This window comes from Fundulus heteroclitus, chromosome 9 (genome assembly GCF_011125445.2).
Source record: "Fundulus heteroclitus isolate FHET01 chromosome 9, MU-UCD_Fhet_4.1, whole genome shotgun sequence".
Lineage (NCBI taxonomy): Eukaryota > Metazoa > Chordata > Actinopteri > Cyprinodontiformes > Fundulidae > Fundulus > Fundulus heteroclitus.
Window position 1 is genome coordinate 3,418,942 of NC_046369.1, and position 13,532 is coordinate 3,432,473.

The window sequence follows — 13,532 nt, forward strand, 5'->3', positions numbered from 1 at the left end:
CTTATAAAAAAGATCTCTTGACGTGCACTCTACATTTCTGAGTTTTAATAAAAGAGCGACAAGGGGAAACAAAAGATTGTTGAAAGAAATTCATAATAATCTCCGCCTTGAAGTACAGTGGTGGCAGCATCATGTTTTGGGAATGCCCTAACCGTAACCCCCCTCCAGGTACTGGGAAGCTGATCGTAGTTGATAGGAGGATGGAGAGTAAAAGCAGGGCAATCCTGGGAGAAACTAGGCATCTTCCTTCCACCCTTACAACAACGCACTGCTTTGTCTATCACACACAATCCTAATAAAATCCATTAATGTGACATGTGAAAAGGTACAAGGGGTAGAAATACTTTTGCAAGGCACTGTATATCGTCCTTACTATTTGTTTTTTCGGAAGTGGGTCACCAAACATTTTATTCCTCCAGTCAAAGTTTGTCACAGTCGTGGTTTTTAATACGAAATACAGTAAATATACTTCACAAAGCTCTTCTCTGTTGAAGTTTCTGAAGCCTTTAATGATCAGATGATTGAGCCTGTTGTCTGTCCCGTCCTTCCACGGATCCTGCAGCTCCCCCTCCCTCTGCCTCATCCTCTCCCTCTCTGTTTCAGTGGGAACTGAGTATAATCTAGAAGGGTGAACGTGGCCTTGTCTTTAGAAGCGACTCTGTGACTTCTCAATCTGCCGGTCGAAGTTGGTTTGCTATCAGATTTCAAAACATGGAGAGGGACTGTTTAATTTTGAGACATTGTGTTGCCAATAGCCTTTAAGAGCGCTAAACCTGAAATTTACAGGTCTAGTGCCCCCTAGTGGCTAAAGGTTACACAGCACTGCTTTAAATAGCTCATAATTAGAATGTTTTGAAAACAGATTTTTTTTTAGTAATTCCATTCACAAAGTGAAACTTGTATCTTATATCCACTCATTACACACAGAATGATATATTTCAAATCTTTATTTCTCTAATTTTGGTTACTTAAATTACTTATGACCAATACAAAAAAAAAGGATTTCCAGAAATGTTGGCCAACTGAAAAAGTATGAGCATGTTAGGGCTCCTTTTCCCTGGATTACTGCAGCAATGGGGTGAAAAAGGGATGAAATCATCTACTAAGTCACATTTTATGATTATTCCACAGCTGTAAACAAAAAATAAATGCTACATTAGATGGGTCCTCACAAATACGGCACAAACAGCTTAACTTGGTCTGTGAACAGATCCGGTCACTTTTGTGGCGTCTTGTGGAAACACGGTGCACCCGCATGAAGCATCCTAAAAATAACCGTTAAAAATCTTTTCTTCACCCCCAGAGATCTGATTAATGATGTCAGGGTCAGCTGCATTCACTTCAAGTCTTTAATATATAAAAAAAAAATGCAACGTTCAGATCAAAGTTCTCAAAAATGTGAACCCCACAACAAATGAAATTAAATCAAAAACGTTGATTAGTGAAATTCATCTGCAACACTGACTGAATATTTAAAAGTAAAAGCTACAACAGTGTTTTTGGAACTTAATCAGTAAAATTGCAAAGGTTATAAGTTGTTTTAAGTGGCTTTGTTGGAAACTAAAATCTCAACAGAAATTTTATATTTTACATATTTGAAATAATTTTCTGAGGAGGAACAACAAAATATGCCTGGTAAAAAAATTAATTCTGCAAGAAAAAGATCTTAATCCCTACAAAGAACAGAAATATGTGCTGCTAATAAAAGCAAGATGCAGTAAAAAAAAAAAAAGTTAAATCTTACAGAAAGTGAGTCCTTATTTATTTCTTATACTTAAGTTCTTTCAATTTATTCATGTAAAAAAAAAAAAAAGGATTTCAACTCAAAAGGTTTTTTTTCTCAAACTTTTAGGAGCAGAAAAGAGGAAAAGCGACTCTTAGGATCATGAAGGTTCCAGGTCTCTGTGCCGATGACATATGTTAATGAAACGTGTTTATTAAAGGTCCTTCTTATTCTAGACAGACTTAAATCACACAAATAACAGATAATAGTTGCCTTTATTCAATGCTCACTATGATCCATTCCAGTGAAATCAGTCTGAAACTTTGGCATCTTCTGTGCCACCCTAGTGGCAGGACTTAAAATACAATACATTAGAATTGGTGATAACACTTTATTCAATCCAACAAAAAAATACTTAAATATTAATTAAAATAAGTCAAACCTACTTTGTAACTTTAAACAGAACAGAACAAATCTATCTGCTAAATGAAATTATTTAATTTTATACTACACACCAGCAGAAATAAATTGCTGCGTGCAATTTAGAATCCAGAACCCTAATTTAAGCATTTATTAAACAGTGCTTTACAGTGGATCTCTTAAAAATATTCACTAACCCTCAGAAGAAATGCTTACATGGATATAAATCATTTATTACGATGGTGCCAAGCAGAGAAAAGAACGCCACAAAGGTGAGGACGGTGCGCAGAGCCTTGAACCAGCTGGGATAGGTAGGAAGCAGAGTCAGGTCGTAGTGCAGGGAGATGCCCAGTCCCATGATGGCCATAGTGGCAGCGGGAACAATGCTGTCGCTCATCAGCATGGTCACCCAAGCTAACAGCGAGGGAACCACGCTGTTAGCCAGGTTTATCCAGTCGGGTTTGGCCGGGCTGCTTTCAGGAAGTGCGAATCCCCACCGGGCTCCGCCCAGGAAGGAGACGATGGAGGCGGCGTAGGCCACCTGGGCGTAGGCCAGCTGTGGGTAGTAGGTCTCAGTCACAGCCATGAGCAGAGTTGGGGAGATGAAGGGGAGAAGCCCGGCAAAGCCCAGGATGAGGGCTGGCTTAGGGCCTTCCCACAGGTGCTTCATGTCGTATCGGATCAGGTCTAGCTCTCGGGGAGGGGGTTCGGGCTGCGCTCGTTTCTTCAGCCTCACAGCAGAGGAGTGGAAATGTTTCCTGATTAAAGAGAAAGCGCCGCGACCCTGGGGGAGCGCACAGAAACAAGGAGGTTTTACATGTCCAGAATCTACCAGTAAGGAGGTGGAGGCTCCTGCCGGCGCTGATGTCCAGCATCTTTGAGAAGCATGGGCCCAGAGGAAAACCTAGAGAAAAGTTTATTTAAAGAAACTATGATTAATCTGTTAATACTTCACCAAATCAGCTGTGGGAATGCATTTCTTACCCTCTGTGTTGATAGGGCACTTCTTAAAGCAACAGACAGCATCTGAAGGGAAAAAAGAGGTAATCCTTGTCAAAAAAAAGTCAAGAAATAGCCATATTTATTCTTTCTTTTGTTTCTAAAAACATAAATTTGTACAATGACTGTAAACTGCCAAAAAATAAACCTTTTCAAATAGCGAAAAATGTTAATATTTTCACATTGTGCTCAGGCTGGGTTCAAAGAAAGAAACTACGCGAGAGATAAAAAAAAAAATCCTGACGCAGCTCACAAATTAAGACGTCATAAAGCTTATTTATTTGAGCAATTCGATTAAAAAGTAAAATTCATCTAGATTAATTCCTCCCATGGCATTTTTCACACGTTTATGTCTGTTAAATGTTGACGTTTGAGACTTACAACTAATGAAAATCTACATCCTTTACGTACAACTAATTATAATTAACACTATGTTAATCTCTGACACACAGACATATCTAGGAAATGGGTCACAGTTGTCACATTCAGCGGGTCAAGCCACTCCAGACCCAGAGACCTTAGAGGCATTTTGACAGAGCTGAGGAGAAAAGGACTGGAATGTTGCTTAGTGGTCTAAAATCTTATTTTGCAGACTAGGTGAAAGATACATGGGCATCCCTAACACCCAAGCAGAGCCACAGGCCGATCTCCTTCATGCTCTGATGCAGTAATTCATCTGAAAAGAGCCCCAGCCAGCTACTATGAGCAGATACTGTACAGCAAATGAACAAACTTTACAGTAGGGCAGCCATTTGTGCTAAAACTCTTAGTCAGTCTAATTATCTGAGAAAGTGAAACCTACATTTTGATTAGCTGTACGCCAAACGCATCCCAGTGTGTAATCTACATTAACGTTTTGGACTAAATTACTAAAATAAGTTAGCTATTCAAGGATAATGATTTCAATTTGTTTTAAAACTGATTTATCTATTTTATTTTATTGTTTATTTTAGTTTTTATTTGTTTGTACTGCTGTTAATATGGACCTGTTTGTGACGACTGTGACTTTGTAAGAAGGGAACCTGCATGTATTTAAAACAAAAACATCCCTTACATGTAGCCATGTAATTTACTGAAAAATTCACACCTCAATATCAAGTGGCTTTGGAAAAATAAAATAAAAGAATCGCTAGTAAAAACAGACAGTATTAGAGCCAGAGACCTACGGTGGCTGATAGGTGCAAAATGCGCAGCGCAAAAAACGTAAAACAAAACGCAGTGGAAGTAAAAACAAAATACAAATCTCAAACTTCTGGATTTTTTTTTTTTCGCAAAAAAGCATTACATATGTTTTTAGCTGATCGGTTGGAACTGTGGAATTATACATTTACACTTTTTAAATCAATAAGTAAATAATAACGAGATGCATCACCGCCCAGCACCGCGGTTCCAGCGTTCATTACAGAAACATCCGGGTCACTCGCTGCCGTTAAACAACTAAACTTAAATTTAAATCATTCCTGTAAACTCAGCTGTTCTGTTTACCTTCGTTTCAGACGGAAAACCTCACATTTCACGCTGTTCTCCGGGGTCATTCAGCGGGATCGCTCCCATAACACTAGATATTGGTACGTTGTTAATTTCTTCCGGGCGCATCAACTTCCTGGACTCAACAGTTCCACTTACCTACAGGGGCGGGCTGGGACTATAAACGGCCCTGGGCCTTGACTCAAACAGGTTCTTCTGTCCGTGTGTGTACTAAAAAAAGCCCCTAACACAGCTCTCCTGTCATACACATATACAATATTAGAAAATAGTATTTGCTTCCACCTTTAAATAATTTCATTCAGATTGCCCAACCACTTCCACGGCCACAGGCATACAAAATCAGGCTGGACTGCTTCTAAAAAAACTTTGTGAAATAAATGGGCCACTTGCAGCTCAGTTATTTCCAACAAGGCATCTTGATGGGATTCCACTTGACAGCTGGAAGTACAGCCGTTAGATTCCCTCAATATTAAACACTCCACAGTCCGCTGTAAGTGGTATTACGACAACATACAGTACATATATACATATATATATATATATATATATATATATATATATATAGATAGATAGATTAAAGCGTTGGAAAGTTTAAACAAAATAAAACATAGCAAAATGGAAACTAAAAGCAAATATTAATCTCGTCTTGGCTGGCTCATTGAAGGACTGATGTGAGTGTTTTCTGTTCAAAAAATCAATAATATGAATGAGCCTTTATTTGTGATTTTATAGATAACAATGAAGTTACATTTATCTTATATTGGATTTTCTAGTCTGTTGGCTTGTGCTAATTTATTGGTTCAATTTAAAAATTTATCAAAGTCAGGTTGTATGCATCACAAAAAAATTAGTTTTTGTGCCCTACTTAACCTATCATACCAGAGATGCCACTGTGTGTGTGTGTGTGTATATATATATATATATATATAAATATATACATAGATACACACACACACACACACACACACACACACACACACACACACACACACACATATATATATATATATATATATATATATATATATATATATATATAAAAATATATATATATATATATATATATATATATATATATATATATATATATATATATATATATATATATATATATATTATATATTTGTTAAATCCATGTACAAGAGCCATGTATCAGTTCCAAAATTAGTAATAATCAAACAAAGTCAATACATGTTTATTAGGTTATCACCGGATATTCAGACAGGGGAAAAAAAATCCTTCTTCTTTATTAATTTCTTTGGTATAGTACAATAAAATCTCTGGTGAATATACAGTATGTAGCCCACAAGGGGGCAATCATGCTGCTTGATAAAGCATAAACTATATTTATGTGAGACACCAAACGATAAACTGGAAGGAAAAAAAATTAACACAAAAGCCATGAAATGAAATAAATACATACATCAGGTAGAAAATTGTTAAATACATGATATAGCTGATTAACCTTTGTATTTATAATAACGGTAATAATGATGCATAGTCATAGTAGTTTGCCAGAAAGTAAATTTAAAAACCTACAAGGAGCTCTGTCATTTCTGCAGTGTTTTCAGATAATGCACTGTAATCATTGAGCTCCTTTCCAGAAATGTATTTATACAGCGGTTAGATTAGTGCATAACAGTCACCCTCAGGAAGGAGGATAAATATGATACAGCCATCTGTTTCATCCACAGGAGGTGCTTATACAGCTCCGTCGCTCTGCAAGACAAACATTATTATCATTTAGATGTTTCAGCTTCACGTAACTTGCCCAGACAATATCAGTTTAAGACTTCAATGTGCAAAATAAGAAAAATAGTTTAGAAATGTGGCTTGACTTCAGGTTTTTCATATAGGGTCAAATTTCTTTGCACACTTGTTGGAAGTGAATTGAGCTTGTTGGATACTGACCCCTCCACAGCAGCCACAGCAGTCTCCACACAGAGCTCCCATCAGGCCGTTTATCACCTGCACGGCACACAGCGCGATCTGGATTATGCCCATCACCAGCAGCACCGAGAAGAGAGACAGGTGCCAGGATACCACACCCGCTGGCTCTTCGCATTTACTCCAGAGAGATTTGTCAGACAGGTAGTTCCTAAAGAGAGAATCCGGAGTTAGATTGTTGATTTTAGTTTGTTTTCTGATGCGCAAAACGTACATTTCCACACAAGACGCCGCTTGTTGGAGTTTTTCAAGAAATTTTTTTTTTAAGCTCGTTGTTTTCAAGATCACTTCAAACTTTTAAATGAATGACATTGAATGCCAAAAATAATTTCCATGGTTTTTGGTCAAGCCTAATTGACCAACCATTGGAAATTTAGAAGTGTGGAGGCAAGAACTAACTTTGAAATCTTTCTATATCTGGATGTTAGATTGCTTTTTTTTTTTTTTGCAGAAAATAATTTCCCTCTGGCATTATTAAAGTATTTCTGATTCTGAAAAACACGGCCCAGTCTTTTGAGCTAAAAGAAGGTAAAAGCCTCTCATTGGTGTCCACAGAATGAAATGTGTTTGCACGTGATGTCTCACCCTTCTGAGAAGGGATACATCCATCCGGTTTCGTTGACCCCGGTACCGTTAACAAAACACAGTGGTCCCTGGTTGATGGCCACACTGGAGACTATGACTGAGTAACCTGCACCCAACACACCAACAGCTGCAAACAGTATAGAGCTCAGCATCTACAGGGAGACAAGGGAGAGAAAATACAGGTTAGATAGTGGTTGAATGCATTTAAAGAATGCTAGTTTGAAGGCCGCAGGCAGGCAGGCAGGCACCCCCCCTTCTTTATGTTGTCCTCGTGTGACAAGTTTTACTTTAAGTAAATCAGTTTTAACTTGGAAGGGTATTCAGAGTCCACTTAAGGTGAAATCTAAATAACAATGTGTGATTTAAACAGAATTAAAAACACATCCTCTAACGATGCCAAGCGGATGTGTGACTTTGGATTTGTCTAACAGAGTTTTGTTTGTTAATTCCTCCTCGCACCTCCACATTCCTCATCGATCACCGTGTCTGTGTGTTCATCTATGGCAGCACAATGCCGGCTTTGTGTAAGAAAATCGTGTGAAACTTCCATCAGGGCAAACGCTCCCGCGCCACCGATCAAACCCTTATTAAGGCGTGCGCTGGGTTTTATGCATCTCTCTGTGCCTTTATGCATTTATGCATTTATGGCCTTGTAAATCATCAAGGGCGTGTGTACACAGCGCCACGGTGTTTGTTTTCCATTACAGCCTCAGCCTGATTTGGCTTTACGGTTCACAGGTGATGTGCAGTAAAACCTGCGAAGAGCAGCGGCAGCCGTCGACGTCGCCGGCGCCATTTTTGCTAAACCAAAAACTGAAAAGTGGTTTGAGGCAACGAGACGAGCTGTTTACGGGCAGCTATGAGACCAGTGAAAGAGTTGGCTGAAGTCTTACGTAATTTAGCCTTTGTTATGGTAATCCCTGCTTTAACGAAACACTGCATATATACAAGGAAAAGTGTTTAGGTGTTAAAACAAGTTGAAAACACAAAAAAATGGTGGGAAAAAAAAACTAACAAATTAAATTCGATAGCAACAACTATCGTTTATTAAAACATTTGCAGCCACATTTCACTTTTAAATCCACCTTTTCCATTTCCCTTAATAAATTAGATAAATCAAATAAAGATGAGTACTTTTCGCAGTAAATGGTATATTGACATTTTCGTGTTTCGTGCAGTGTTTGACCCACCCAGTTGGGTATTGCAGTGCAAAAACATAATTAAAATTTTCTTGGAATGAATGTATTTGCCCTTGATTTGAGCAGGTAAATAAGATTATTTGCCAATGAAATGAGTATTTTTACCCCTAAAATAAGATAATTAGATATACTGCGCTTGAAATAAGTTAATGGAGAGGAATTGTTCCTATTTTAAGTGTGAAAATCTTACTTCATTGGCAAATAGTCCTATTTACCAGCTCAAATCAAGGAAAATACTTTAATTTCAAGAAATATTTTCTTATTTTTAGTTCTATTTTTGCAGTGTGAGAATTATTTGCTCCGGGTCTTTGAATCCCTTTATCATATTTGCCTCGGATGTTGTCACACCATTTGAGGCTCCATATTCGAAGGCAAAGTACAGGATTTACCACAGCACAGTGCCTTTTTGAAGCATTCAGTTTGGAAATGTCAGCAGCAATGTAAGAAGATCCATAATTATGAAGGTTTCTCTTAAATCTATAAATAATTAAATATGTCATCAAATGTGAACATGTGGCTCTGTAATGGCAAATCTAATTTTTTAAATTGCAATTATAGAGGAAAAATAGGTCAGAAATAGTCTAAATGTCCATATATTACAAAAATTAGACTATTGTTCTCTATTGGTTGCACCCAGTTGCAAATCAGCTTCTTTCAAGTTCTTTAAGTGTGTTCAACCTGACAAATATCTGTCACATCATGGCCCACATCGCTTATAAACCACGGTGAAGTGCTAAAACCAGCCAACCAAAGCCTAGAGGGGTGATTTTCAAACAAATCTGGGCCTTTATTCCAATTTTAAAAAAGTTGTTCCTGTACAAGCAACATTATTGAGATGTTGAACGGCGAAACATTGCCTCACCGCAAATCTGCGCCCACAGCTTTCGTTTCCACAGCAGCCGCAGCAGTCGTTGTTCTTCAGACCGAGGAAGACCAGAGCTGGGAAGATCATCTGCCATCCAAACCCGCCCAGGTTCATTCACACACACACACACACACACAAAATATCCACACGAGGAATTGTTAATTTACTTACTTCGTACATGCTGTCTCGACAAGCACACAGAGACATTGAATATCAACCTTTTCGTCAGTCGTAAGAGACGCATAAATGTGTTAACTGTGGTATCTCTGCAAATGCAACGTCATGTCAGAAGCCTTTAATCTAAAAATGGTATCTGTTATAAGTTCCAGCGTCTGCCAGATAAGCAAAACACTTCAAATCCCCAACTCTTAAGTCGTTCAGATATTTAAAGAATACGCTTCCCTGTCATAATGTGAGCTATAGACTGCTTTGAACCGCATGTAATGAAATGTATAATTTTGCTGGAACTTACCAGCACGCCTGATCCCAGGATGCCCCCCATGAACCAAACCTTCTCTGTGATGTGTTCACTATCCACGACTTTCCCACCGGGGAAGAAGAGCAGGATGTTGCACAGGACGCACACTATCGCCAGAGGCATCAGGCTGATGCCCAGACATTTGGCGAAGCCCCCTGAACACATTCTGACACCGACGCTTTGGCAGCAACAGCCGGTCCTGGTGTGGAGTCGTCTGAAATGCTTTGTGAAGTCGAGGTTTAAATATGGTCCAGACTTTGTCCGCTTCAAAATAAGTTATGACGCCGTTGAAGAGACTCCTCCTAACAAACTTTCTTTTTCAGAAATCTCAGAATTCACCGAACGATGCTCTCTGCTTCACCTGCCTGTTCTCTGACGGCTATCAATGCTTTATTGGGCCCTTTATAGTCCCCCCCCCCCCCACCCCTCCTCCCGTCTAGGAGTGATCTCACTGCTTCACATTTACATCAAACAGATGTAACACAGCTCTCTCTCTCTCTCACACACACACAAACACACACAATCATCCACACCAAGTGCAAACACACACATACAACCGGTGGCTGCCTGCAAAGCTGACAGAGGGCTGTCAGTGCAGGAATACACACACACACACAAACACACACACAGACACACACACACAGTTGCAGAGTGGTTAATGTTCTACCGTGTGTTTGGTTTGCATGGAGACAGAGGAGGAAGTGACAGACAGTCGGACGGTACGGCGGGGTCCTCTGTGCCCGCCTGAGGCCCAGTGACTCACATGAAAGACTCGTGATCGATCAGGAATGTCCGACGAACACGCTGGAAAACGTGATGAATCTTTGGACGTTTTTTTTTTTTTTTTTTTTAAAGGGCACAGTTTGAAAGAATGCCAGATTATTTTATCTGAGCCCTGCCTTGTAATCAATAGAAAGCGGGTGTAACTAGCAGGCTTGTCAAGATGAATCATGTCGGTTTCTTGATTATTTCCTTTTCTTAAACCAAGGAATTGATCAATATTAAGAATCACTGTGAGCTTATGTTTAATATATTATAAGGATAAATTAGCCATCCTTGACAACCTGAGCAAGTTTAACAAGCGACGGCTCTAAAACCACGCTTCTTGTGTGGTGTTTCTGCTTAGCGGCTGTCAAAAGTTGTCCAGGAAACAAAAATGTTGATCAACCAGCAACACGACTATGAGAGGCTAAGGCTCATTGATACACTAGGGGAGTAAAAAGATTGGATCTTGTGGCTCGATCCAGCAGGTGAGCTTCCGTAGCTCAACTTTCTGAAAAACTAAAACGCTGGTTCTGGTTGAACGGTGTCAGAATGCAGAGCTCCTGGCTGTTTTCCAGGTGGACCAGGCCGACCCTGTCCGCCTCCAGACGTGCCAACAACGGGCGCATGTGCATCAGAACTGACCCAAGGAGCAATGGACGAAGGCGGCCTGGTTCGATGAATCCTGTTTGGATGGCCAGATAACGACCACATGGGACCAGGATGTGCTATGAGAAGGAGGGAAGCTGGTGGTAACAGTGAAATGATTGATTTTATTTAACCTTTATTTAACCAGGAAAATCCCACTGAGATTACTAATCTGTTTTTCAAGGGAGTCCCGGCCAAGACAGCGGCACAGATCAACCACTCAGTACATTACAGACGATTTCATAACACTATTTAAAAACCTTTACAAACTATGGATTTAATTTCCAAACCTTTGAACAGGAGTTTTTAAACTGGCCTATTGAAACCAGTTCCTTTAATTTCCAGTCTTTTTTTGAAGATTGTTCCATGTTGTGGGGGCAGAATAGTGAAATGCCACCTTACCAGCTCCTGTGCGGACACTTGGTACAGAAAGCAGCAGTGAGTCTGAGCGTAAAGAAAACAGTCCAGCTGCTTTTGGTTAAATGTATTTACTCAGATTTAAAGGGCACAGACGTAGAATAAATTAATAAATGAATGTATACCAGTGAGTGAGTCTACGGTTCTCTAGTGCTGGTGTGAGCGAGGCTTACAGTTTGTGATAAACCTCAATGAGGAGGCATGATAAACAGAGTCCAGTAGTTTCAATACCTGAGTTTGGGCATTTATATAAATGAGGTCACCATGATCCACAATGGGTGTAAACGTTGCAGCTACAAGTTTCCTTTTTGCATTGAAAGAAAAACAAAAGCCAATTTTCAGTCGCCGTTTTCAAACCAAATGTTCAACATGTCTTTAAAACCAAGATTGTCATCAATTAAAATACCTAGATATTTAAAAGATTTAGCTCTTTCAATTTCTGCCCCTCGAAAAGTGACAGTTGGAGGATTTATCTGCAGATTACTCTTTGTTCTTGAGAATAACATCCACTTGCTCTTATTTGCATTTAAGGTAAGCTCCAGTGGTAGAAACACATAGTATGCCCAAGCACTCTTTCACCGGAAACAGCATAACCCGATTGTTAGCAGGATGATCTACTCTGTCAGAAATGGGTTTGAGGGTCAGAAAAAAACAAAAAAACAGTTTGAAGTGTTGATTTTTCCCTACAAACCTCACACATCTCAATCCAATCATGCATCTGTGGGATTTGCTGGAAAAAACAAGTCAAATCCATACAGACTCCACCTCCCTATCAACACGACTTGCATGATCAGCTGCCAACGTCTCGGTGGCAGACACCACGGCACGCCTTCGGGGGTCTTGTGGAGTACATTTATGGATGCATCAGAGCTGAATCAAGCAGGGGACCAGCTCACTGTTAGGCAGGTAGTCCTAATCTTATGCCTGATTGGTGTACGACGTCATGAGATCCATGAACTATTAAGAATCCATGTTGTATTTTGCCATTGTGTGGTTCAAATGAAGTTGATACATGTACAATGAAAACTATGTAATTAATTGGATTGCTGAAAATGGTACATTTATTCACATGTTGGAACAAAATAATTTATTTAGATTTTTTTGTTCTTTATGACAGCATCAGCTCATTTTTAGAGTTATTATAGAGATATTTGTTGCTTTTTTTGTTCATGGTGGATAACAACACAGAAAATTGTTTTGGTCTGTATGTATTTATAGTTTAGAGAATCTGGAGATTTTGTGCTTTTTGATTCATCCACAAATGTAAGAGAGCTATTTAGAGCTATTTTTTTTGGTGTGTGAAATAATTGTTCTCATTTAGTACAACCTTGTGGAACCGTCATTTTCTTTATCCGCATTAAAGGAAATCTACTTCCTTGCTCTGTTAGAGAGAAATGGAAACTTTGCATCTCACTCAGCAACATCAGTCAAGAATGATTTATAAGTTTAGGAGAAGTTTATTATACGCTGACATTTACTTGTCATTACCAATTTTTATTGATCTAACCACATCATGACCAAGTTGTAAAAAGTTTACACGTCTTAAAGGTGCACAACAACGGTTCTGACTTGGTTCTCCCAGCAAACCTGTAAAATTCTGGACAACAAAAGACTTGTGGATGTTCAGACAGAGAGTAATCTGAATGAAAACACAGAGAAAACCTTTTTTTCTCCAAACACCACCTCCCCCCCAAACAAAAAGACAACCTTTGGCAGTTTTATTGACTAATCCATTTAGTAATGACTGTTGAAAAAAGAGAAGAGAAAAGGAGACAAGAAGCTGTAAAATCATTTGTTAATTATTTCTGCACACCCTTTGTTCCCAGACTGTGGTAGGTACCAAGTGGTGATAGTTGGGCGGCCTTTAGTCATACTCAGAACAAATTCTGGCATCATTGATTGGAAGGTAAATAAGAATAACTGTAACGTGGTGCTGGTGGGCACCAAATGGCTAAAAGGTTTAGTTATTCAAATGTGTTGCATGTGCTTCTAATGTAGCAA

General features: G+C 39.1%; 2 protein-coding genes across 2 annotated transcripts; both read right to left on the reverse strand.

The window, feature by feature from the left end:
* Positions 1 to 1,976: 1,976 nt before the first annotated feature.
* Positions 1,977 to 4,751, reverse strand: LOC105936941 (transmembrane protein 69). The gene is made up of 3 exons (XM_012878012.3): positions 4,628 to 4,751; positions 3,128 to 3,169; positions 1,977 to 3,047 (listed from the first exon to the last, which is right to left on the reverse strand). Exons 2-3 carry the CDS (start codon positions 3,167 to 3,169, stop codon positions 2,343 to 2,345), a joined length of 747 nt encoding a protein of 248 aa, XP_012733466.2. The 5' UTR covers positions 4,628 to 4,751; the 3' UTR covers positions 1,977 to 2,342.
* A 1,107-nt stretch (positions 4,752 to 5,858) lies between these two features.
* On the reverse strand, positions 5,859 to 10,095 carry tm4sf4 (transmembrane 4 L six family member 4). Its single transcript, XM_012878073.3, has 5 exons — positions 9,699 to 10,095; positions 9,224 to 9,313; positions 7,163 to 7,314; positions 6,542 to 6,728; positions 5,859 to 6,349 (listed from the first exon to the last, which is right to left on the reverse strand). The coding sequence occupies exons 1-5, from the start codon at positions 9,867 to 9,869 to the stop codon at positions 6,332 to 6,334; spliced, it is 618 nt and encodes a 205-aa protein (XP_012733527.2). The 5' UTR covers positions 9,870 to 10,095; the 3' UTR covers positions 5,859 to 6,331.
* Positions 10,096 to 13,532: the final 3,437 nt, after the last annotated feature.